The sequence below is a fragment of the Coregonus clupeaformis genome, chromosome 17 (assembly GCF_020615455.1).
Source record: "Coregonus clupeaformis isolate EN_2021a chromosome 17, ASM2061545v1, whole genome shotgun sequence".
Lineage (NCBI taxonomy): Eukaryota > Metazoa > Chordata > Actinopteri > Salmoniformes > Salmonidae > Coregonus > Coregonus clupeaformis.
In genome coordinates, this window is record NC_059208.1 from 43,152,179 (window position 1) to 43,178,037 (window position 25,859).

At 42.8% G+C, this 25,859-nt stretch overlaps 1 protein-coding gene across 4 annotated transcripts; it reads right to left on the reverse strand.

Moving 5' to 3' along the window:
- Positions 1–1,370: 1,370 nt before the first annotated feature.
- Positions 1,371–23,243, reverse strand: LOC121586466 (retinoic acid receptor RXR-beta-A). Of its 4 annotated transcripts, XM_041903172.2 has the most exons (14): positions 23,107–23,243; positions 22,475–22,575; positions 17,339–17,568; positions 15,973–15,999; positions 15,208–15,355; positions 14,205–14,384; positions 13,596–13,619; positions 11,931–12,091; positions 11,551–11,680; positions 11,201–11,333; positions 7,419–7,460; positions 6,730–6,821; positions 6,483–6,588; positions 1,371–6,388 (listed from the first exon to the last, which is right to left on the reverse strand). In XM_041903172.2, exons 2-14 carry the CDS (start codon positions 22,488–22,490, stop codon positions 6,241–6,243), a joined length of 1,437 nt encoding a protein of 478 aa, XP_041759106.2. In that variant the 5' UTR covers positions 22,491–22,575; positions 23,107–23,243; the 3' UTR covers positions 1,371–6,240. The 4 variants fall into 4 exon arrangements, with proteins under 4 accessions (XP_041759106.2, XP_041759107.2, XP_041759109.2 ...); XM_041903173.2 differs by lacking the exon at positions 15,973–15,999; XM_041903175.2 differs by lacking the exon at positions 7,419–7,460.
- Between the last annotated feature and the right edge of the window lie 2,616 nt (positions 23,244–25,859).

The window sequence follows — 25,859 nt, forward strand, 5'->3', positions numbered from 1 at the left end:
AATTGAACCACTGCTTTAAACTCAACATGTCTCTGTATAAGAGGTCCCTCTGCTGGACACAATTGGAACAACAGACGCAACTTCCTCGGCGTTACTGTGCATATTTGTTGTCGGTACTGAGTCCTGCTGATTGAGGACAGATTCCACTTCAATCAAATTCCAATGACTCACAATAAAGCTGCAAATCTGTATTGATTGTGTAACGTAACGTTTGACTCGGTGTAGTGCAGAAATAACGCGAAAATGACGCTAGTATAGAGCAAAAGGCATTTTTAAATTTCAGTCACAGCTGCTTTATGACAAAGTAATTTTTTTGGTATTTTATTAGGATACTCATTAGCTATTGCGAAAGCCGCAGCTACTCTTCCTGGTGTCCACACTTGACTCCATTGCCTAAGACGTTTAGACTAACCTACCGCCATTTTCCATTAGGCTACTGGTTGTTACACTGACCAAGCCTGCAAAACGTGACTTTGAACTAGATATGCTTGAAACTATATTTTAAAAAAGGGGGAATTCAATTATAATATGGTAGATAAATCAGAAGAGAGGCTATAGCCTCAATAACTGGGGACGATTACTGAATATGAGTTGTAGAAAGTTGGCAGGCTGTACAGGCCGAGGACTAGTTTAAGTCTGCTATTTAGGCTATTGACGTGGCCTGTGATTTAATTTCGGCATTTTATCGACTCTAAAATGTAATGTCCGTGGGCCCAAATCCTCGGGTTATTGTGCATATCCTTCTAGAAGCCTTTAATAATGTTGAGGGGAAAGGCATGCACACAATGTTGACCAAGAAGAAAATCAAACCAATGAGTCAAAATTGAGGGAGGAGACAGGGGCGGGGGGAGAGAACAAAAAATAAACCTGTAGACAGAAGCGGTCATTACCAAACAGCGATGAGAGACGGGCGGACACACTCTCCGCGGCTGGGCAGTTTGTAACAGCAGGCCGGGGTAGAAAGGACACCGTGTAGTTGAATGAACGGGCGGACATAGGTCGGCGCTCCCTCTGGTGGATTCATCGCTAAACTACAGCGCCACTGGGCACTCGAGGCCCGGGGGTCCTGCTGGACTGAGGACCATACGATTACATTTCTTGACACGGGGGAACACAAAGGCCAATCAAGAGATTCAATTTATTAGACAACCAGTTATTTTCTCTATGAAGCCTGTGGAAAATACTTACACTGATTCATATCAACTCAGAACATCAGAATGTATAATTGATCTAAATCAAAATGTTGAGTCCAATAGTGCATGGTTGTCAAGCTTCCAACATGTCAAATGTTCCACATTGTTCTTTGAACGCTTCTTTTGAAACATGCACTGAAAAGCATGGACAGACAAAATCCACCAAGACAGGAATGGTACAGTATTAAAACCTTTTACTCGGACATGATACAACAAACAGAACAGATTCCGAATTAATGACACAAAAAAAACAATTTGCTTTCTTTCCCCAAAACACACAAAATAGTCAATCATTTCCACATGTATGCTGAAGTCAAGAGATAAAAACGCGACAAAAAATAGACATGAGAAAAAGTAAACTTAAGATCCCACGTGTTATAACAGTTTCTGCATTTATTTAATACTCCTGAATACAGAAAGATTAATAGTGCGGTCAAAGGAGTCAAACACACCAAAGAAGCAGTGTATTTTGGCGGTAGTCAATGACAGGTAATCTCTAGATCTAAAGAAAACAGCTTCTCTTGATCAACATATCAACATCTGATCAAGTGAAAGTCTACCACCCTATGCCCCACCCAAAGCACTTCTCCCACTTTGAATGCATTCTCCTCCTCTGAGAGTGGCGTCTACCATGTTGAGTTGGCCCTCCCCTCAAGTTCATCCATGTAATGGGACACTATCCAGAGGCGTGACTTCAGCACGCAACTTTGAGATCAATGCATTGGCTCCACTTTTTTTTCTCAGCTGAAGCCAAGGTTTGCTGTCAGTGTCCAACGCATATTTTTCTACATAAACACACTCCTGTTTGCACTGGACACGGAACCGTGATCCAAATAGCAAAATTATCTGTACACGTTCCTAGCTTGTATCTCTGCCCTCTTGGCAATCAAAGCAAGGGCGACTCTTAGAAAAAGCACCAATGCACAGCAAAAGCACCATAGGGGCCACTGGCCTTCAAGTTCGCCCCCTGACTAGTGCCTCCCCCCTTGCTTATAAAGGGGCCTTCTTTAGTGACAAGGCACAACACTCTGAATACTCTCAACAGTCAGCCATTGGACCTCAGCGTGGCACAGCACCAACGCTGGCCTTCACACCTGTTTGGCAGTGTTACATCACATGGTGGCACAAACCAACCAACCGCATGGGGTGTTTGATCATCACAGAGTTGACCTTTGCACCAGGGTGCCTATTAAATAAGTATTGCACCCGCTAGATACCAATACATGTCAGATTCACAGCCCCCAAAAGTTGAATAAAGAAGCATTTTTTTTTTAAAGCAAGTGATTTCAAAAGTAAGTTGGAGATACTTAATGTAAGAAAAGGTCCCCGCGTCTGCCTTGAGTGCACGCGGTCACGAGGGACACGCGTCTTTGGGCCGCAAGCCGGCAGTCTATCTCCAAGGTCTATCTCAACATAGTGACATATCAACACAGGCACATAAACATACTGTACAGGCAGTTTAAAAAAATCTTCTTCTCATAAACTGTCTGCCTGAACAACCTGAAAATGCTTAGCTTATAGAACCTGTATAGTTTTTATAGGGCTGTTATACGTATACTGTACTAAATCATCTCTGCTTATAGTTAAACTTAATTGTATAGGATAAGACACAGCATAGCAAGGGATTCACTTTAAATGCACTGTTTTAGCATTAGAAGAGGCAAGTGAGTCATTTTGACTCAATATGAATTTAAAATTGAAATATCTCTACCATTTTTAAAGTCATGCCCCCCTCCGTCCTAAATAAGTATATGTAACACACGCATGTTAGAATTTCGATATCACAAACATAATTTGTGTTATAAGCAGTTTTAAAGAGGTCATGTCTTTTTCGGAGCGACAACTGACTTTTTCAAATCCTCCTACAGTCACATGCAGGTAAGACGTTTTGATTTCTATATAGTATCCAAAAATGGCTCTATTTCAAAATATCACTTTTCCAATAATAACCACACTTGAGCATGAGGCAACCGATAGCCTACAGTAACATAAACTAATGAAAATGGAATTTTGTTCTTTGAAATAATTATTTTTTTGCCATTCTAATGTTACCCTATACCTCCATAAACACAACCAAAATATTATTTATCCGATAGCATATATGAAATTAATTTACTAGACTGTTGAATGTTGGGAGTCAAAATGACTCGACGCCAGGCTTTTCTAGTGTTAAGAAATGGGAGACTGAAAGGCGTTCATATTCAACTGAGGAAGCTTCAAAAAAAACATGAGGGAATTGCACGAGGGGCTTTTGCCAGCGTCGTGACAAGATTATGGTTCACATTGGGGATGCACACATATAAGATAGTCTACCCTGTGGGAACTATTTCGTTAGACTGACCTCGAGTTCTACTCGCTAATTTTATTCTGCAGCCACTGATTCTGAAATCGTGATGCGACAAGCATTCTGTACATTCACAATCTGGACACTGAGGTACAGAACATGTGCATGTTCACATGCATAGACATACATAAACCGACAGGTATGTAAATAGTCTACAGTGCTCCCACTGCCTGTTCACAGGTTTGGAGTAGGCCACCCTGTTAGACAGGTATCATCCTACATATCCACATTACATGGGAGAGGTGTTCCTCTCTTGCCAGAAAGGGCTGACTGCAAGTGAATCTAGGGGATCGGCTGAAAAGAGTACAGCCGAGTGGGAATCCTATTTTAAGTAGACCTCAGTTTCAAGAGAGAAAAAGGTGGAGGTGTGTACTTGCACACTCTTAATTTTTTGTTTGTGTACTGTGTTTGTATTGGTGTAAACCAGAGGAGGCTGGTGGGAGGAGCTATAGGAGGACGGGCTCATTGTAATGGCTGGAATGGAATAAATGGAATGGTACCAAACACTAAAAACACATGGAAACAACGTGTTTGACTGCATTCCATTGAATGGGCGGCAGGTAGCCTAGCGGTTAAGACAGTTGGGCCACTAACCGTAAGGTTGCTGGTTCGAATCCCTGAGCAGACTAGGTGAAAAATATGTTGATGTGCCCTTGAGCAAGGCACTTAACCCTAATTGCTCCGTAAATTCCATTCCAGCCATTACAATGAGCACATCCTCCTATAGTGCCTACCACCAGTCTCCTCTGGTGTAAACCAGCAGATCTATAATTGTAAGACCACATGAGTTGTTTAGGACAGCTGAACTTCTGTCCAGTAAGTGATATAGCAACCTCTATTCTTCATCCTAATTTCTGTTCTGAATGGTAAATAACACCAATCTCCAAATATACTTCCTAAACGACCCACATATCTAAATCCTTCTATGCCCACAATATGGTCTCAATCTTTATGCATCCGCCAATATTGCTCACGTTGTGTGTAACGATGCTCTTTTAATATTTATGTTCAAAGTTTGTATCTAATGTGTTGACGTCTAGTTCTGTTATGGGGAGCTGGATCGGCCCCTGGTGCATAGCTTTGTGTAATACCAATTACAGTCGCAGTAGATGGCTGGCACGGTCATCAGCAAAAGCCAGCCAATCAGCTCCACAATAAACAGGCCGTATTGTCAGAGGCTGGCCAGCCTAAGGGGGCGGGGTCTATCACCCTGCCGACAGTTGCCCGAAAGAATACCATAACATCAAGAGTGACGGAACTACTAGCACAACTACTATCGACCTAATAGTTAGTGACAATGAGGTGGGTTTTTCAAGCTTAAAATCCAGTCTATTGGTAAAAAATTTTTTTTTACAGTACATATTGAATGTGTACAAAATCTGTTCATATTGTAGCTCGTGCTATCGGGGCATACTTTTTGTTGTGTGTGCTAACATGCTCGCTAACCCCTGTGTTTTCCCTACTGTATGCACATATTGGGATTGCCCAGTCGTACTCTAGTGAAGGAGTAGATGTGTCATCTTATTTACATATTGTAAAAAGTTAACGGAAAGAGGCTGCAAGCACTGACTGACACAAGCTGAGGATTCAGAAGAGAAGTTGTAGGGGTATAGTAGACCAATAGAACAAGATATCCAACGATATCCTGGTTTCTTGAACGGACGGCCATTTCACAGAACGAAGCACAGCCATTAACACCTTGGCTCTTAAGAAGACATATGATGAGAGATGGGGAGAGGTTCGTTGTGGTTACCCCAGTTTCTTAAAGATGGGCAGATGGGGTTCTGCAACAAATGTTTACTTACACAGTAATGTTTCACAGAGTGCAAAAATGACCATTAGCAAGTAGAGGGTATCAAACAAAAGAAACATCTACAACAGCACCAATGAACGCAGTGCTCTTGAACAAGGTTGCACCTCCTGTGCCCAATGGCCCTTGTTTGGACTTAAAGAGACCAAACAACAAAATTCAACAAAAGAAAACATCTTACAAGTCAGTTTTTTTCTTTGAAAGCCTGGTGTGCGCTTTAAGAAGGGCCAAACAAAGTGCCCCCTCCTTGGATTTCAATGCCTTAAAAAGGTCTCATTTTATGAGTACAGTACTTCAGAATGAATTCAGCGCATTTAAGCATTAATAAAGCATAGTATTCAAATCACATTCGGATTGGTGAACTGATAGAGGCGTGTCTGCCTCCATTGGCTGTGTCCCGACCAATAGAAGCTGGGAAAGTTGGGTGACCGTTGATTGAAATATTACGCACCTGATCATGACGGGTTTGGGGTAAATCCAAGAGTAAAACCTAAGACTGAGTAAGCCTCTCGTCATATCTATGCGCACAGTAATGTATCTGAATAACCTACGAACCCCACAATAAGCTGAGAGGTCTACCGGATTCGCAGAAGCGTTTACACTCAAAGCTTGAGACTACCAACTGAAGGCTAACTCATGATAATACTTGTATATGCGGTTAAAAAGGAGATATTTCCATGTGTCTTAACCCCTACTGTGAAAAAGTTGTTTCTGTGTGTGTTGGTAAAAGTGTGTTTTTAAGCTTGGAGGGGGGGGGGGGTTGATGGGTGAAGAAGGGGTGGTGGGGTTGGTGTGAGAGGGACGTCAAAACCAGCAGACACGGTGAAGCCCCAGAACAAGGGTGCCGGAACTAGAACCCCTGGTGCAAAAAGGACCAGGGCAGATCCTGGTTCCTAGGTTAGCTGGTGGGGCGCCTCTAGCATCTCCATGAGGAACGTGTCGATAGGGGTGTCGCCAATCAGCTTGAAGAAGAACAGGTGCTCCAGGCACTTCAGGCCAATGGAGCGCAGCGCTGGCAGCCGGAGGAGTAGCTTAGCGAACCTGGGGCGATGGGGAGAACGAGGGAGGTCAATCATGGCGGTGATGTGGGTGTATTGTGTGGATAGGTGCTATAGTGCGTGTGTTTATTTTGTACCTGCCCTGCTGGTCCGGGTATCTCTGCTTACAATAGGCCTCCAGCGATGCGTACACCTTCTCCCTCAGCAATTCCACTTCACTGGGGCTGGACAGGCCCTTGGCATCTGAACGCAGGAACAAACACAGGCATTATAGCACTGAGAATAATTAACGGGTGATTCTTCCTGACATCATGCTATATCTGGGCTGAAATGGCTTAAAATCGTTATCTTGTCTCAAATCATTATTTGAGCTGAAATGATTACCTGGGTTGAAAAGGATGATGGCTCGGAGGCAGCCGAGCTCCGTCTTATCCATCTGCATGTCTCTCATCTTACTGACCAGCTCGGTGAGAACTCTACAACCAGGGTCGAGGAGAGGGAGGTGTGACAGAGGGACAAGAGAACAGGAGGAGATGGGTTAGCATCTGCTCTAGGGCTCACCGCAGTTCCACTCAACGATGCAGCAGTCAAATAGAGAAATTAACAGAAGGGCAGGGGGCTGGGATACAAGTCTAACATCCTCTTTACACTATGCATTTACACGTTACACTATAACCACACATAATCTATAAAATTCCATCCAAGCAATAGCCCAAACCACACTTTTCTTATTTATAAACTACTGCACATTGCACAAATGTTGCGTAATGCAATAATTCAATAAGGACAGAAAGAAAATGAAGGAAGGAAAGTATGCAGCCGGTGTTCTGTCAACGCTGCGCCAGCGACCAGTCGAGCCTGCGCTACGACAGAAAAGAGGAGAAACAGAACACAACACTCACTGAAACACGAACGACCCGCTCTTTTACCTGGGCAAATTACAGCACTTTCTTTGCCAGATTCTCTCACTCAACAACTGGGCCAAGAAAAGTTTTTTTTTGTGGCGTTGTTTAATTTGTTTTGTTTGTGTTCGTTGTCGATAGGGGAAGGTAGACGTGTAGTGATGTCATTACCTGTCAAATATGGCCCCAACCTCTGCATTGTGCGCACTCTCCCTGTGTATTCAATTACAATGTGTTATTACAATGTTATTACACAGTTACATTGTTATTACATTGTCCCCCCTGCGTTGGTTTGGGCCCAGAAGAACAGGTAGGTTAGACTCTGCAGTGCATTTTGGTGCCCAGTTCCACTTCTGGGAGTAACAAGCTACAGGCTCTTGTTGATGGAGACTTGGCCTGATGAAAATGTTTTAGATAGCACTATGGGAAGTAAAGCTTGAGAAATGACAAAAATATGCTAATGTAAACAGCAATAAATAGATCTGAGACGTTTGAGCACAGACAAGATCTAGAGGAGAAAAATGTCATATTGGGTCAGATTGAAATAGGGCAAACAGTTCTATACAGTATTACTTATCTTGACTACTGTAGCGTCTTAGGCATACTTCATTGTACCCTCGATATAGAACTTCCTGGGTAAGTATGGATCATTAAAACAATTCTAAATGTAACTGGTTTATCCAAATCAGCACAAAAGGGTTATGGGTATTAGCATGAGCCAATGAGTAGAGCACAGAAGCATAAGCCAATAGAGGAGCGTAATAAATAGTAATCAATAAAAGGAACAATGCAGTAATATGATCAGGGCAGTTTAATCATGTTAATCAAATCGATTTGGCATAAATCATAAATGAATGAAATAAAATAATATTTGTTTTATGAAACAAAATAAAGAGACGTGAGGATAAAAAATGAGAATTGAAAATTTCTAAAAAATAAAAACATTCAGTGGACCACATTTACGCTTGGATGTCTAGATTGCGATGAATCTGAAACAAAAGCCTGCAACCAGTTAATCCAAGAGATGCTTAAGTTCGTGTGGGAATTGGGAGTCTAGCAGCTTACAAACTATTAATAACAATGTAATTATTGTGTAATAAACAATGAATTCACACCATGTGATGTGGCGACCCTATTGAGTTGGGTTGGGCAAGCCTGTTCCTTGACAGCTGTGATGAGCGCAGGATTTTACTCAAGACAGGTGCCATGCCGCTTGATTAAAGGCTATTTTATGCTACTGAATAAAATACTGACATCTGCCAATGTAAAATGGAATAGATGAGTGTGCAGTGTGTGTGGCTGTATTTGGGGTGGGGGGGGTTTATCCTAGTGAAATCAACAGTAACGTCTACAGTACATGAAGCATTAGTCCCCAGCGTTCTGGCATGCTGTGTCATTCTAGAGGCAGACTAAAGGCGTCAGCATGCTTCAGGTCGGCTGGCACCTAACCCAACTCGGCTAGCCGAACCGAACGAGTGTGCTTGCATACTCCCTTAAAAAGACCTTCGCTTGAAAAATGAGGAAAAAAATACTGTTTGTCCATTTTGTTACGCCGTAGCCAGTATACACTTCCTCAAAATAGTCAGAATTAATTGAAGATAACTCAAGAAATCGGTCATTCATTTTGACGTTTTTGCCGAAGAGATCTTATTCGCACAATATTTCATCTAACTAAGATGTTTGGTGCAGTATTTTTCAATGAAAAGATTTGCATGAAAACAAGTCATCTCTTGTTGAATGACAACAAATACTTTATTGAAGAATCCCTACTGTTGACCAATTACCAACGAAGGGGCGTAGACTTCGTCTCTGAACTTCGGCTTGCATCCAGAAAAAATGCTGTGTGCTCGACCAGCCGAAAGAATCCTCACCATAGTCCAAAATGAACAAAAACTTCACAAAATGTAATCATAATATATGCACAAACTCTACCGCAAGTTCTCCATTCTCCCTTTCGTCAGGAAAATTATTCAGCTCATTTCAACAAACTCATCTGGACTCTGAAGAGAAATGGCCATTTAATGAATAATAACTGTAACAGGGATAATTGGCCACCATTTTAATGCTTCAATGGATGACTATGACTGAAAAATATGTTCTACAAAACACATGTATGGTAAAGTGTATACAGTGGGGAAAAAAAGTTTTTAGTCAGCCACCAATTGTGCAAGTTCTCCCACTTAAAAAGATGAGAGAGGCCTGTAATTTTCATCATAGGTACACGTCAACTATGACAGACAAATTGAGATTTTTTTTCTCCAGAAAATCACATTGTAGGATTTTTAATGAATTTATTTGCAAATTATGGTGGAAAATAAGTATTTGGTCACCTACAAACAAGCAAGATTTCTGGCTCTCACAGACCTGTAACTTCTTCTTTAAGAGGCTCCTCTGTCCTCCACTCATTACCTGTATTAATGGCACCTGTTTGAACTTGTTATCAGTATAAAAGACACCTGTCCACAACCTCAAACAGTCACACTCCAAACTCCACTATGGCCAAGACCAAAGAGCTGTCAAAGGAAACCAGAAACAAAATTGTAGACCTGCACCAGGCTGGGAAGACTGAATCTGCAATAGGTAAGCAGCTTGGTTTGAAGAAATCAACTGTGGGAGCAATTATTAGGAAATGGAAGACATACAAGACCACTGATAATCTCCCTCGATCTGGGGCTCCACGCCAGATCTCACCCGTGGGGTCAAAATGATCACAAGAACGGTGAGCAAAAATCCCAGAACCACACAGGGGGACCTAGTGAATGACCTGCAGAGAGCTGGGACCAAAGTAACAAAGCCTACCATCAGTAACACACTACGCCGCCAGGGACTCAAATCCTGCAGTGCCAGACGTGTCCCCCTGCTTAAGCCAGTACATGTCCAGGCCCGTCTGAAGTTTGCTAGAGTGCATTTGGATAATCCAGAAGAGGATTGGGAGAATGTCATATGGTCAGATGAAACCAAAATATAACTTTTTGGTAAAAACTCAACTCGTCGTGTTTGGAGGACAAAGAATGCTGAGTTGCATCCAAAGAACACCATACCTACTGTGAAGCATGGGGGTGAAACATCATGCATTGGGGCTGTTTTTCTGCAATGGGACCAGGACGACTGATCCGTGTAAAGGAATGAATGGGGCCATGTATCGTGAGATTTTGAGTGAAAACCTCCTTCCATCAGCAAGGGCATTGAAGATGAAACGAGGCTGGGTCTTTCAGCATGACAATGATCCCAAACACACCGCCCGGGCAACGAAGGAGTGGCTTCGTAAGAAGCATTTCAAGGTCCTGGAGTGGTCTAGCCAGTCTCCAGATCTCAAACCCATAGAAAATCTTTGGAGGGAGTTGAAAGTCCGTGTTGCCCAGCGACAGCCCCAAAACATCACTGCTCTAGAGGAGATCTGCATGGAGGAATGGGCCAAAATACCAGCAACAGTGTGTGAAAACCTTGTGAAGACTTACAGAAAACGTTTGACCTGTGTCATTGCCAACAAAGGGTATATAACAAATTATTGAGAATCTTTTGTTATTGACCAAATACTTATTTTCCACCATAATTTGCAAATAAATTCTTTAAAAATCCTACAATGTGATTTTCAGATTTTTTTTCTTCTCATTTTGTCTGTCATAGTTGACGTGTACCTATGATGAAAATTACAGGCCTCTCTCATCTTTTGAAGTGGGAGAACTTGCACAATTGGTGGCTGCCTAAATACTTTTTTTCCCCACTGTATATGATGGCGTGTATGATAAAATAAAATAAACTGCCACCCCACAACACTAAGTGTTGACTGTTAATTGAAAACTGAGCATAAAACCAATGCAGAATGCACCTTTTTTTTTCAATTATTCTCCCTGCAGTTTATAAGCTTCTCTTTGAAAATGAACATGTAAAAGGTTGCTTCTACGTGCTTCACCGAGGTCCATCGCACATGTGCATGTGCCTGTGTGTGTTACCTGTCGAAGATGGCTCCCACGCCAGCGCTGTGGGCACTGTTCCTGTGCACGTGCAGGCCGGTGGCCAATAGGATGCCGTCCTTCACGCTGATAGAGCGGTGAGAGAAGGAAGCGATCAGCAGCTCGTTCCAACCTGGAGAGAGACAGGGTTATCAGCCTATCAATGTAGTCCTGTGTACGGCTGGGATTTAATGAGGTCAAAGCTGAGCAGGGCCGTGTTCATTATGGGGCATGACAACAAAAAATAATAATGTTTTATTGGATATGTCCAGTTAGTCCCTCACTGTTTCAGTTTGCTTTCTTCCATTTGGTGCCGATGAACATGAAAGGCGAAGGCTTTTTGAGCATACCGGCACGTAGCAGGATGACCTGGTCGTCCAGGGCCAGCTCAGAGAAGTGGGGGATCCTCTTTGCCCACTCCACTAGGGTAAACAGCTGCTTGTCTGCAGCCTGGCAGATATTGGTGACTGGGTCGTTAGGCTGGAGAGAGAAACAGAGGGAGAGAGACTGGCTTCAACATAGGGCACAAAATAGAGACTGGAGACCTCTGAGTCACATTTAAACTAAGTAGGTTTGTGGTCTCAGAATATATTGTAATCACAATAAATTGTTGGCGCAGTCGCACAATCAAATGTCTAGAAATAATAATAGACAGTGTGAGGAACGGAGTATGAGAAGTTGGTATGTGTGCATCGCAGGGCCAGATGGTGGGTCACACAGACAAATTTACCGAGCTGCCCCCGGAGCTCCCGTCGGCATGCAGCTCAGTCTTCTGCTCCACGGCCATCTCGGCCTCCAGGATCTTTTCCACGGGCATCTCCTCGTTGACAGCGCTGGTCGACTCCACCTCGCTCTCCCGCTCCTTGTTCCTCTGGCGCTCTTCCTGCACGGCTGCAGGGGCACAGGAAGGGCAGAGGGAAGGAGAGAGGGAAGGAGGGGAGGATGAGAGGGGAAAGCAAGGGAGCAGCAGGGGGAGAAGGATGGAGGGTGAAAAGATAAAGAAAGAGCAGGAAAAGGCAATGAGATGAGAGCGAGAGCAAACGGGAAGCAAAGTGAAGAAGAAAAAGAACGGTGAGAGAGAAAGGTGGGGAAACAAAAAAAGGGAGGAGAAATAGGAAAGAATAAAGACAGCAAGAAAAAAGTCAAGAAAGAGAGGAATGTGAAGTGAGTAAAGTAAAGAATGAGACAGGTAGAGAAAAGGAGACAGAGCGAGATACACAGATATGTACATTTCCCGGTTAGTTCAAACAACAATGCTATCTTTACCTTTCACACCAGGGGTCTCAAACTCAAGGCCTGGGGGCCACACCAGGCTCGCAAGCTGCTTTCTTGCGGCCCCAAGACTGATATCTGATTCCCATCAGCCCTCAAGATAATTTTCCTATTAGAATCAACCCACAATAAGGTTTATCCCTATGGCACATTACAGGTTATATCTCTTTGGAGTCACCCCAGACCACATAAACTGGCACAACAATACCAGTCATCCGTGCACCACTATCAGAGAATGCAGTCCTACCTGCTACACAGAGCGTTGTTTTGAGAGCAGAGGGGAGCAGAGGGGGAGGAGCTTCTTTATTCTATTTTCCCTTAATGTATCGTGCCATATTCATTGATTATGCGTAAGTACAATAGCTTTGGTCCAGTCTTTTCGGAAGTACTCATTAAATTGTTGGTAGTGTTTTTACTAAATGATCCTCTAATTACACAAGTTGCTTTTGTTTACATTATGAACCTAGCTAGTCAACGTAGCTAGCTAGTAGTAGTAGCTTCTTGACTTCATAAATCTTAGTAAATTAACCAGTGGTGTAGTCGAGGCCATACGCAATCAAAATCAACTGTATTTCTCATTATTCCAATTCACAAGATAGAATGAACGCAGGCGTCAAGAATTGAACCTCTGCGATTCTAGAGCTTGCCATTGGACGTGACGCAATGCGAGCGCAACACGGGCAGTGAAGCAGATTTCATGGATTTCAAAGGAAGCATTTCCTCAATGGCTGATGGCAATGCCGTACGCCCGATGGCTATAGTATATCAGGGCCGTAAGACTTACGTTGTACCTGGTAATTTGAGTTTCAGACCCCTGTTTCATACCAATACATTCTGCAACATACCTCACACAGAAATGGACCATCATAACAAAACAACATAAAATATTGTTGTTTTACCTCTTGACCAAATAAAACACTTGAAACATTTACAAACATTAGAATAGGATGATTGTTTCAAAGTCTTGTAGGCAAGAGAGCGACGTCTTTTGTGTGGTATGGTCCATTTCTGAGCACTGACATAAAACGACATAACAGGTACTCTGCACTATTCCCCCCACCAAATGAAATGCTATTCTCTCAATCTCTCTCTCACACCCATCCCTCCCTCCGTCCCTCCTTACATCTCTGTCGTTCATCTTGGACCACTACAGAAGAAGGGAGAGAGGAAACAAGAGGGGAGAGAGGGGGACAGGGGTTAGTGTTTACAAGGCTCTCCATCCCCCTCTCTCCAACTCTGTTTCTCGCTCTTTCCATCCCCTTTGAGTACAATCAATACTCTCCCCTTCGAAATTCATATTACAATATTCAAAGAAAATAGCTCTTAGACATCTTTATTATACATAGATTATTTCAGTGGATTTAAAACAGCAATTGGAAATAGTTTTATAGCAAGTAGGCTATACAATCTTTTTGTCAACAATGTCAAACAGTGTTATTTCAGCAGGGCAACAGGATGGTTGGTGAGTGGGGATCATCTGGTTAAGGTACACAAGGTGCCCCATCCCTCTACTTTCTTAGTGTTCTTTCTGTAGCAAGTCAGACCCAATTTCAATAAGGATCCTAGCTCTCCCTCACTCTTTCTGTCTTTGTGCAGTCTCACTCTTCATATCCCTCATTGCGTCCCTCTCTCCTTCCATTTCAAGCCATACCTTACCTGGTGATAGTGTTGCCCTTTAATAAGACATATTGAATGCTAGTTGAGGATAGCAGACTGCTGGGCTCTCCTTTACCTTCCCTCTTCATGCCACAGGCCAGGCACTTCTGGTAGCGGCAGTATTGGCAGCGGTTGCGCTGGCGCTTGTCCACCAGGCAGTCCTTGTTGTCCCGGCAGGTGTAGCTCAGGTCCTTGCGCACCGTGCGCTTGAAGAAACCCTTGCAGCCCTCGCAGCTGTGTACCCCGTAGTGCTTACCTAGAGAGAGAGAGAGAGAGAGAGAGAGAGAGAGAGAGAGAGAGAGAGAGAGAGAGAGAGAGAGAGAGAGAGAGAGAGAGAGAGAGAGAGAGAGAGAGAGAGAGAGAGAGAGAGAGAGAGAGAGAGAGAGAGAGAGAGAATGACAAGAAAGAGGAATGCAAAAAGACAGACAGAAATAGAGAGGGAATAGGGGGATAGCAAAAGGAGGAAAGGTTACATCAGCAACAAACCACTTTCAATAATTCAGGCACTAAGCCTAGAGCGCATAGTTCTTCAGGTGTGATGGTAATGAAAATACATGAAGTGTTTCGCTCCCTTATAGTAGAAACTGAACTGGTACAGACAAGGGAGAGATGGAAAAACAGTTCCCTGCTGTGTTGAAAAAATGTTATGCAGCTTTTTTTAAATTTTCTACACTATGGAAAGGAAAGGAGTAGTTCACCCCAAATCGAGGGTTATCTGACGTTTCCATACCATAAGGGTATAAGTCCATGCCATATGTTGTGTAGATCCATATGCACAGCAGAAATGTGTCAATCCCAAATTCATGGGAAAAATCGACACCACCTAACTAAATTCCATTCAACGCCTGTAAAATAAACAAAGCATATTGCACCACTAGTGCTTCTCGCTCAGATCCCCCCTGACACAGACCCTAAATCAACCCCTAGCCTGTCCTACAGATCGAAGAGTAAATATTTCAACTTCTCTTCTTACAGGCTGGGTGGGGTTGTCGCCATATTGCATACCCCATTCAATTAATCTCCGATCTCTACAAGTGCATAGGGTCTAGGGGCCGATTTGGGATTGGGCCTAAAGTTACCGGAGGAGCGGTCACCACAGATGGCACACAGGCGCTTTTGGGAGAGCATGGGGCCCCCTGGGCTGTGGCCCCCCAGCCCGAACGGAGGCTTCACGTCGTCCGAGCTGCTGACCGCATGGAGGCCCGACATGGACACTGTGGAGTTGATCTGGAGGCCGAGAGAAAAGGGGGATGGGATAGGGGAGGAGTGAGAGGGGAAATATTTCATTAAAAGGGGTAGGAGAGGAGAAGTCATTTATGCGTCACTGATAATGTCACGTAATGACAGCACATCACTCCTTAGTTTGATTATTTGGAGTCAGATGCAGAGCTGTCATATTTCAAGAAAAAAAACAAAAAACATCATCACTTTCATGCATCCAACAATCACATACATAACGGCAGTTATCTTTTTGAGTGGGCTGTTTGATCAGTATTAAAGCCACATTAAATTTCCCGTTCGCACATCCAGGCATCATTGGCGGAGAAAGGAGCATCTGGACCCCGCCTCCCTCGCCCTCAAAGCAATAGAGATTACAGAGCACTTCTCACCATCACCAGTTTAAGCAGTTAAGTCTCAGGGCATCCTCATAGCCGGATTAATTCATGAGGACGTTTGAGGAGAATCAGAGGCAAAAAGTGAAATGGGGGGAGGAGAAAGAGAAAAAGCAAGGGAGGGAGAGGAGGAGAAATAACACTGAAAAGGACCATCTGATGTGAGAGGAGATGGAGGGAATACAAATCAAAATAAAGAGAAAAGCAGAGGTGGTGATGGGGGGGTCTTACCTCTGCACTCCTGGTATACATATTGATCTGTGAAGTAGAAAGAAAGGGATAAAGTAGAGGGCAGAAAGAGGGGTGGGTACACTCAGAGATGGACAGTCTGGGTATTTGTTTGGATATTCACTACTATGCTGTCACTACGAGCCCCTTGGACAAATATATATATATATATTATTTTTTTAATCGACAATTTTTGCAGATGCAGATAAATTAAACGTATATTTAAAAACTGTACTTTGTGCATGTGAATGTATGGATTTTATGTATATCTTTCATGGAAATATTGCAGAATATGTTCCCTATTTTCTAGTCATATGCAGGAGGAGGACAGAGAGAGTTTGATCTTTTGATGTGTGGTTTTGAGGGCAACCAATGATTCATCCACTGGCACCCTTGATCTAAAATGTCATCATTTAATCATTACTGAATTAATTTAATATTTTGTGAGGTTTTTAAAGTCAGAACGCATTCAAAGTGTACGACCGAGAGACAAACAGCCTACTTCTACCATACAATTAAGAACAGGGCAACATGTTTAAAAAGTACCCAAATAATGCTGTTTCATGGTTGATTTTGCAGACAAAAATATAATTGTTAGATGGAATTTTAAGAATCAAGGATTTACAATATCTAGATATGTATAGTTTCACGTTTGCCTTTGGTAGTTATACACAATTTCACTTTACCTATAGGGTTGGGAATTGCCAGGGAACTCAAGATACGACATTATCACGATGCTTAGCTGTCGACACGATATCTATTGTGATTCTATATGTATTGAGATTCGATACTGTGATTTTATTGCGATTCGATGTTCCAAACATATTGCTCACCATATGTCTGCTGCAGAGGGACAAGAGAGAGCCATGATAATACGAGTTTTGATCAGTCATGGAAATAAAAGTGGATGGAGAACAAGCTATGAAGGAAAAATACTTGAGTTTTGGTGCAGGTACAGCCAACTAGCGAAAAATAATATTGCCAAAACTATATGATATATCGTCAAAAATGATATCCCGATAGTTAACTATTGATTTTTCACTATTGACCAATAACATATCACAGTATATTGCACATTTTAGGGGCTGTAAAATAGCAGCCAATTGTTTATTTACAATAAAAGTGAGCTCAACAAGTGATACTCTTCTCAACCAATCACCAAAGAGGCTGATGATACTGGCAGATACACGCATGTTGACTGCAGCCTATAAAGTCACACTTGGTTCACACAGGCCACTACTGTAAAGCAGCATTTATTGACCATGGCGCCAACTGCCCATCTCTGAATGGCCCTGAGAGGTGAAAGATGAGGCAGGAGAAGAGTGGTATAATAGAATAGTGTTAGCTACCTGTCGAACTCAGGGCTCACCTGGGGGCTGCTGATGGGGCCGTAGCCCACCGAGGGTGTCCCGGGCAGACATGGCGACCCCAGGGAGGAGCTGATGACGGAGAAGGGCGAGCCCATGCTGCTGATGGGGCTGTTGACGGCCGAGGTGATGGGCGGCAGAGACGTCATGGCGGCAGCTGTGGGGGTCAGGGGGGGTGAGCGCTGGCCCGAGGGAGGGGAGGACACAGAGGAGCTGTCTGGGCTGCGGGAATCTGGTGAGAAATGACAGGGATTATATGGCAGAGAGTGATGATACCCTACATACAACTCAAGTTTAAGAAAATAATGAATGATAGTTCCCCTAGCTACAATGAAGTTTGTTTTGTTTTTTGTGTGCTTAACTTTACAAGGGTTAGGCCCAGGGGTGTCAATTGGGTATGGCAGAGTATGGCAGTTGCAATACACTTGCTCAACATCAACTATTTAAAATAGGTCACTAAAATTGTTCTAATCCCGATTGAAAAGGCGAATTCAGTGTAGCGGTATCAGAGAGCTGGCTTCAGGACCATGCAGACGGCTCAGAACCAGGGCGGGAAAGTTGCTTTCGCGGCTGGCTACTCTGGGACAGCGCATCGATGCAGCTCTGCAGTGAACAGCGCAACTTTTCTCTCAAAACAGTGCAGAGGTGGAAGATGGCAGTATATGGCTCGTTAACTACTGTTTGACTTGACATGAAACTAGAGATTTTGAACCCGGTGCTGAGCTAGTGTGTAGCAGATAATTGCTGTAAGACGTGTTTGCTGTAAGACTTGCCTGTGCTTAGCTCTATTACGTTTCTTTTTATCCCAAAAAACTCCCTAGTCCTTGCCGATGACGAGCATACCCATAACATGTTGCAGCGACCACCATGCTTGAAAATATGAAGAGTGGTACTCAGTGATGGGTTGTGTTGGGTTTGCCCCAAACATAACACTTTGTATTCAGGACAAAAAGTTAATTTCTTGGTCAATTTTTAGTGCCTTGTTGCAAACAGGAGGCATGTTTTGGAACATTCTGTAAAGGCTCCCTTCATTTCACTGTAATTTATGTTAGTATTGTGGCGTAACTACAATGTTGTTGATCAACCCACAATTCTCCTATCATAGCCATTAAACTCTGTAACTGATTTAAAATCATTGTTGGCCTCATGGTGAAATCCCTGAGCGGTTTCCTTCCTCTCTGGCAACTGAGTTAGGAAGGGAGCCTGTATCTTTGTAGTGACTGGGTGTAATGATACACCATCCAAAGTGTAATTAATAACTGCACCATGATCAAAAGGGATATTCAATGTCTTTTTTTTTTTACCCATCTACCAATAGCTGCCATTCTTTGCGAACCATTGGATAACCTCCCCGGTTTTTTTTTTTTTTTTTTTTTTCACCTTTATTTAACCAGGTAAGCCAGTTGAGAACAGGTTCTCATTTACAACTGCGACCTGGCCAAGATAAAGCAAAGTTCCCCTAGCTACAATGTGGTTGAATCTGTGCTTGAAATTCACTGCTCGACTGAGGGACCTTACAGATAATTATGTGGGGTACAGCAATGGGGTAGTCATTTAAAAATCATGTTAAACACTATTATTTCACACAGAGTGAGTCCATGCAATTTACAGTGCATTCGGAAAGTATTCAGACCCTGTGACTTTTTCCACATTTTGTTACATTACAGCCTTGTTCTAAAATGGATTAAATAAATACAAATCCTCATGAATCTACACACAATATCCCATAATGACAAAGCGAAAACAGGTTTTTAGAACATTTCGCAAATGTATTAAAAAACAGAAATACCTTATTTACATAAGTATTCAGACCCTTTGCTATGAGACTCAAAATTGAGCTCAGGTGCGTCCTGTTTCCATTGATCATCCTTGAGATGTTTCTACAACTTGAATGGAGTCCACCTGTGATAAATTCAATTGATTGGACATGATTTGGAAAGGCACACACCAGTCTATATAATGTCCCACAGTCGACAGTGCGTGTCAGAGCAAAAACCAAGCCATGAGGTCGAAGGAATTGTCCGTAGAGCTCTGAGACAGGATTGTGTCGAGGCAAAGATCTGGGGAAGGGTACCAAAAAATATCTGCAGCATTGAAGGTCCCCAAGAACACAGTGACCTCCATCATTCTTAAATGGAAGAAGTTTGGAACCACCAAGACTCTTCCTAGAGCTGGCCGCCCAGCCAAACTGAGCAATCGGGGAAGAAGGGCCTTGGTCAGGGAGGTGACCAAGAACCCGGTGGTCACTCTGACAGAGCTCCAGAGTTACTCTGTGGAGATGGGAGAACCTTCCAGAAGGACAACCATCTCTGCAGCGCTCCACCAATCAGGACTTTATGGTAGAGTGGCCAGACGGAAGCCACTCCTCAGTAAAAGGCACAAAGCCCGCTTGGAGTTTGCCAAAAGGCACCTAAAGGACTCTCAGACCATGAGAAACAAGATTCTCTGATATGATGAAACCACGATTGAACTCTTTGGCCTGAATGTCAAGCGTCACGTCTGGAGGAAACCTGGCACCATCCCTACGGTGCAGCATGGTGGTGGCAGCATCATGCTGTGGGGATGTTTTTCAGCGGCAGGAACTGGGAGATTAGTCAGGATCGAGGGAAAGATTAACGGAGCAAAGTACAGAGAGATCCTTGATGAAAGCGCTCTGGAGCAGGTTAAAAACCTCAGACTGGGGCTAAGGTTCACCTTCCAACAGGACAACAACCCTAAGCACACAGCCAAGACAACACAGGACTGGCTTTGGGACAAGTCTCTGAATGTCCTTGAGTGGCCAAGCCAGAGCCTGGACTTGAACCCGGTCGAACATCTCTGGAGAGACCTGAAAATAGCTGTGCAGCGACGCTCCCCATCCAACCTGAAAGAGGTTGAGAGGATCTGCAGAGAAGAATGAGAGAAACTTCCCAAATACAGGTGTGCCAAGCTTGTAGCGTCATCCCCAAAAAGACTTGAGGCTGTGATCGCTGCCAAAGTTGCTTCAACAAAGTACTGAGTAAAGGGTCTGAATACTTATGTAAATGTGATATTTCAGTTTTAAATTTGTAATAAATGTGCATAAATGTATAAAAACCTGTTTTTGCTTTGTCATTATGGGGTATTGTGTGTCGATTGATGAGGGAAAAAAACTATTCAATCAATTTTAGAATAAGGATGTAACGTAACAATGTGGAAAAAGTCAAGGGGTCTGAATACTTTCCGAATGCACTGTATGTGACTTGTTAAGCACATTTTTACTCCTGAACTTATTTAGGCTTGCCAAAACAAAAGGGTTGAATACTTGACTCAAGACATTTCAGATGTATTTATTTTTAATTTGGAAACTTCTAAAAACAAAATTCCACTGACATTATAGGGTATTGTGTGTAGATCCGTGACAACAAATCTAAATGTAATCCATTTTAAATTCAGGCTGTAACACAAAATTTGGAAAAAGTCAAAAGGGGGGTGGGGGGGGGGATACTTTCTGAAGGCACTGTGAGGTAGAAAAGAAAACAGCAACAATGAATAGTAGAAGTAGAAATAAAAATCACAATACATCAAACCATTACCTATTAATACAAAAGACAGACTTTAAGCAGATTAAGCGATCAAACATTAAAAGCTAGCTTGAATAGGTAGGTCTTTAGTTGTGTTTTAAACACAGAAATTGTGTAGGGCCACATGCTGCACAGGTTTGTAACTGGTGTGACCAGGCTGTTTGAGTTTGATGATCATAGTGTGGGGTGCTGGGGAATAGTTCTCTAGAAGTTGGCATATGTATTTAGGTGCATCATCGTTGAGGGCCTTAAAAAGGTGAGCAGCAAGAATCTTATATTTGATCCTGTATTGAACAGGAAGCCAATGGAGGTTGAATAAACAGGGTAGTCTGATTAATCCGGTTGTAATAAGCAATTCATCGGTATATACAGCCTGAAACTAATGACTGCAAAATCATGTACATGTTCCTTACAAGCCAGAATGTTGCGTGCATCACGTTTGCTCATGACCGAAGGCACGTGCACAAGACGGAAGTACATGCAATTCAGGCATACTAACTGAAGTCAAGTTTCAAGTTTTGTTAGTCGTATGTACGGGATACACATGGTATACACCATCGAACTAAATGCTTACTTGCAGGTTCCTTCTCAACAATAAAAAATAAGAAAATATAAGAATAAGAACAGAGTAAATGGCTCAGTAGAGTAGAATAAACATTTTAGCATAAGTTAATACAGTATTTAACAATCATAATAAGAGTCTGGTAGCAGCAGTTGTGATGTGATGTGTGTGTGTGCGCGCGCGCGCGAGCATGTGTGCCAAGGTGCGGAGCGTCAGCGCAGGTAGTCACTCACTAACTGTAAGTCGCTCTGGATAAGAGCGTCTGCTAAATTACTAAAATGTAAATGTGGTCAGTCCAGTTCAAGTGTTCAGCAGTCTGATGATTGCTTGTAAATGTTAACTGTCTCTGAGCCTTTTGATATCAGACCTCATGCTCCGATACCATCTTCCCGACAGTCGGGAGTGAACAGCTCGTGGCTGGGATGTGATGATGCTGCAGGCCTTCCTCAGGCACCGTTTTGAGTAGATGTCCTGGATAGCTGGGAGCAAGGTTCCAGTGATGTACTGGTGTTTACATGGTTTTGCGCATGTGCCAGGTGATAGAAATTTCAACTTCAGTACCGGGCGCTCTAAAAGGTTGAGTAAACAATACTTTCTTGTGGATATTTTGTGTCAAATTTCGACCTGAAGGACCAACACCACAGAAAACTAATTGGTAGAGTAATTTAAAATATAATTTTATTCAACATTCTGGCTTGTAAGGAACATTTACACGATTTTGCAGTCATTCGTTTCAAGCTGTAACGTTATATACCAATAAGTGTGTATTACAGACTGATTAATCTGACTAAAACTGGGGTGATATAGTTTTTTGTGTAGTTTGAGAGCATCCTGGTAGCTATAGCCAACTAGGCTATTCAGTTAGGTAGCTTAGTAACTTGTTATGCCTTGAGCCAATGCAAATATTGTCAACAAGCATCTCTAATGCACCAACTATAGTTGACCACTGCAGCTGGAACATAAAGACAAAATGCTTAAGTGTCTTGATAGCTAGCGAACTTCATTCGAAAACACCAGTGGTGTCATTTTCTTACCTCTGCTGTCACCCATTACTGCCTCCGTGGTGGAAAAGACGTGCTGGGACACCGATAGACGTGCTTCAATCACACTCCGCTATCTAACTCAAGACCGCGGACTGGGGTGAAAAAAATTCAACAAAAAATATCATGAAATGACAGACGCAAACGTCAACATTTGGCATCAGGCCCGTGCGTTTGACAGCCAATGTTTTCCTAACATATAAACACCCATTTGTTTTTTGTGTGCATTTTGGCCAAGAAGAAGCATGTCGTTTGCTGGCTAGCTAGCCTAGCCCGAATGGCAAAGCAAGCTAATAACAAACCACGTAGCTAGCTAACGTGAAATATCTAAAATGACTAGCTACCTAGATTGTGACAAACGCTGAGTCAACAAAATTGTGGCCTATAGACAGTGCAGCCACAGCTAGAAGAAGGAGGTTTTGTATCATTCGTGCAGCTAGCCACCGTTTGCAACCAAGCTACCTGGCGTAGTGCAACAACCGACCAGAGAAAACTCACAAGTGATAGTTGGTCAGTTTGGAAACAATTTAACATACTAGCTATATATTACCCCAACAGTAAGATATAACAATAATGCTAAAACAAACTATGCTATGCATCAACAATAATTATACCTAACTACTAACGTTTTTAACAGTGCGGTTTCTTCGCATGAAAAGATGTGGGCAGGCCCCGAGTTCTTCCTCTCTTCTCTCCCCACTTTGCCTCGCCGTCAGCCCTCCCTTTCCCTGTACAGCACTTCTGCCTGTGGTTGACGGAGTAGCTACTGTACCAAAGACAGTACAGTTTGAAGAGGTTTCTGCATTATGATGCATTTACATGACACTTGAACATTCTATGGCAGCCATGTTAGCTCCTAATTAACATTACATGTGGAATATAAAAAAATTACTATAAAACTGAATGTCTATAATGAGCATTATGATGCACACTACAACATGCAGCCATGTTCCCCATAAACATTACATGGGGATTATTTAAACAATGTTATGTAACTGAATGTCTAGAATAAGAACCGTATTCAAAATTCTAAATGTTGGCCTAACTCTAAATACACTGAACAAAAATATAAAAACAACATGCAACAATTTTAAATATGTTACAGTTCATATATGGAAATCAGTCATTTGAAATAAATGAATTAGTCCCTAATCTATGGATTTCACGACTGGGAATACAGATATGCATATGTTGGTCACAAGATGCCTTAAAAAAAAAAGGTAGGCCTGTGGATCATCAAACCAGTCAGTATCTGGTGTGACCACCATTTGCCTCATGCAGCGTACACTTCGCATAGAGTTATCAGGCTGTTGATTGTGGCCTGTGGAACGTTGTCCCACTCCTCTTCAAAGGCTGTGCGAAGTTGAGGGAACTGGATCACGCTGTCGTACACGTTGATCCAGAGCATCCCAAACATGCTCAATGGGTGACATGTCTGGTTAGTATGCAGGTCATGGAAGAACTGGGACATTTTCAGCTTCCAGGAATTGTGTACAGATCTTTGCGACATGGGGCTGTGCATTATCATGCTGAAACATGAGGTGATGGCGGCAGATGAATGGCACTACAATGGGCCTCAGGATCTCGTCACGGTATCTCTGTGCATTCAAATTGCTATCAAAAAATGCAATTGTGTTCGTTGTCAGTAGCTTATGCCTGCCCGTACCATAACCCCACCGCCACTATGGGGCACTCTGTTCACAACATTGACATCAGCAAACCGCTCGCCCACACGAAGCCATACACGCCGTCTGTCATCTGCCCGGTACAGTTGAAACCGGGAAGAGCACATTTCTCCTGCGTGCCAGTGGCCATCGAAGGTGAGCATTTGCCCACTGAAGTCGGTTACGACGTCAAACTGCAGTCAGGTCAAGACCCTGGTGAGGAAGACGAGCATGCAGATGAGCTTCCCTGAGATGGTTTCTGACAGTTTGTGCAGAAATTCTTCAGTTGTGCGAACCCAGTTTCATCAGCATATTGTCCCCAGCACAAGATGCACCTGTGTAATGATCATGCTGTTTAAACAGCTTCTTGATATGCCTCACCTGTCAGGTGGATGGATATTCTTGGCAAAGGAGAAATGCTCACTAACAGGGATGTAAACAAATTTATGCACAACATTTTAGAGAAATAAGCTTTTTGTGAGTATGGAACATTTCTGGGATCTTTTATTTCAGCTCATGAAACATGGGACCAACACTTTACATGTTGATTAATATTTTTGTTCAGTGTATATGGTTTTGGGCAGAAACTGCTTCTCCAATAGACTGGTTAGCAACAAAACCGACGTGTGTGCAAATTGGGCAAAACAGACAAGGTGCACCTGATTGTTGACAACATGTAACTTTATTTAGTCTCCAATGTTTATTGAAAACATACATTTGCACAATGAGCATTTGTCTCTCAAACACATCGTTATAGTTGTTGATTAGCTAGCAAGCGAATTTGAACCATATTAGCATAGATGTGACATCAGTCAAAACACCTAAAAACAAGACATTGTATCAAGAACAAGATCAAACTAGAGGGTAACTTTACAAGGACAGATGTGGGGCTTGCTTTAATTCTTTAAAAGTATTTTTGTGGTAATGGAAAAGTGTAATACGTTTTACTATGCAATTTATAGCAAAGCAGTGACATACACGGAGTGTACAAAATATTAGGAACACCTGCACTTTCCATGACATTGACTGACCAGTTGATTCCAGGTGAAAGCTATGCTCCCTTATTGATGTAACTTGTTAAATCCACTTCAATCCGTGTAGATGAAGGGAGGAGACAGGTTATTGAAGGATTTTTAAGCCGTGAGACAATTGAGACATGGATTGTGTATGTATGCCATTCAGAGGGTAAATGGGCAAGACAAAAGTTTGAAGTTCCTTTGAACAGGGTATAGTAGTAGGTGCCAGGCGCACTGGCTTGAGTGGTCAAGAACTGCGACGCTGATGGGTTTTTCACACTCAACAGTTTCCCCATGTGTATCAAGAATGGTCCACCACCCAAAGGACATCCCGCCAACTTGACACAACTGTGGGAAGCATTGGAGTCAACATGGGCCAGCATCCCAGTGGAATGCTTTCCGACACCTTGTAGAGTCTATGCCCCAAATAATTGAGGCGGTTCTGAGGACAAAAGGGGGTGCAACTCAATATTAGGAAGGTGTTCCTAATGTTTTGTACACTGTGTATATTATAAGAATATGGCCACACTTAGCCTGTGTCTTATATTGTTTGTGATCAGTTGTTCGTTTTCCCCCCAATATCTAGCCTAGGTTGGATTACAGGCTAATCAAGTATTGTATTGCTTGTATTTTTCATGTTCTCTTGCATTATCTAATGAGAAACAGGGACCCAGTAAAATATCATTTGAAACATTGTGA

Coding starts and splice junctions, on each gene's coding strand:
- LOC121586466 (XM_041903172.2), bottom strand. Junction 11,334..11,550: donor GGTCATCCTGCTACGTGCCG/GTATGCTCAAAA, acceptor GTCTCTCTCCAG/GTTGGAACGAGCTGCTGATC. Junction 6,589..6,729: donor CATCATCCTTTTCAACCCAG/GTAATCATTTCA, acceptor TCCTGCGTTCAG/ATGCCAAGGGCCTGTCCAGC.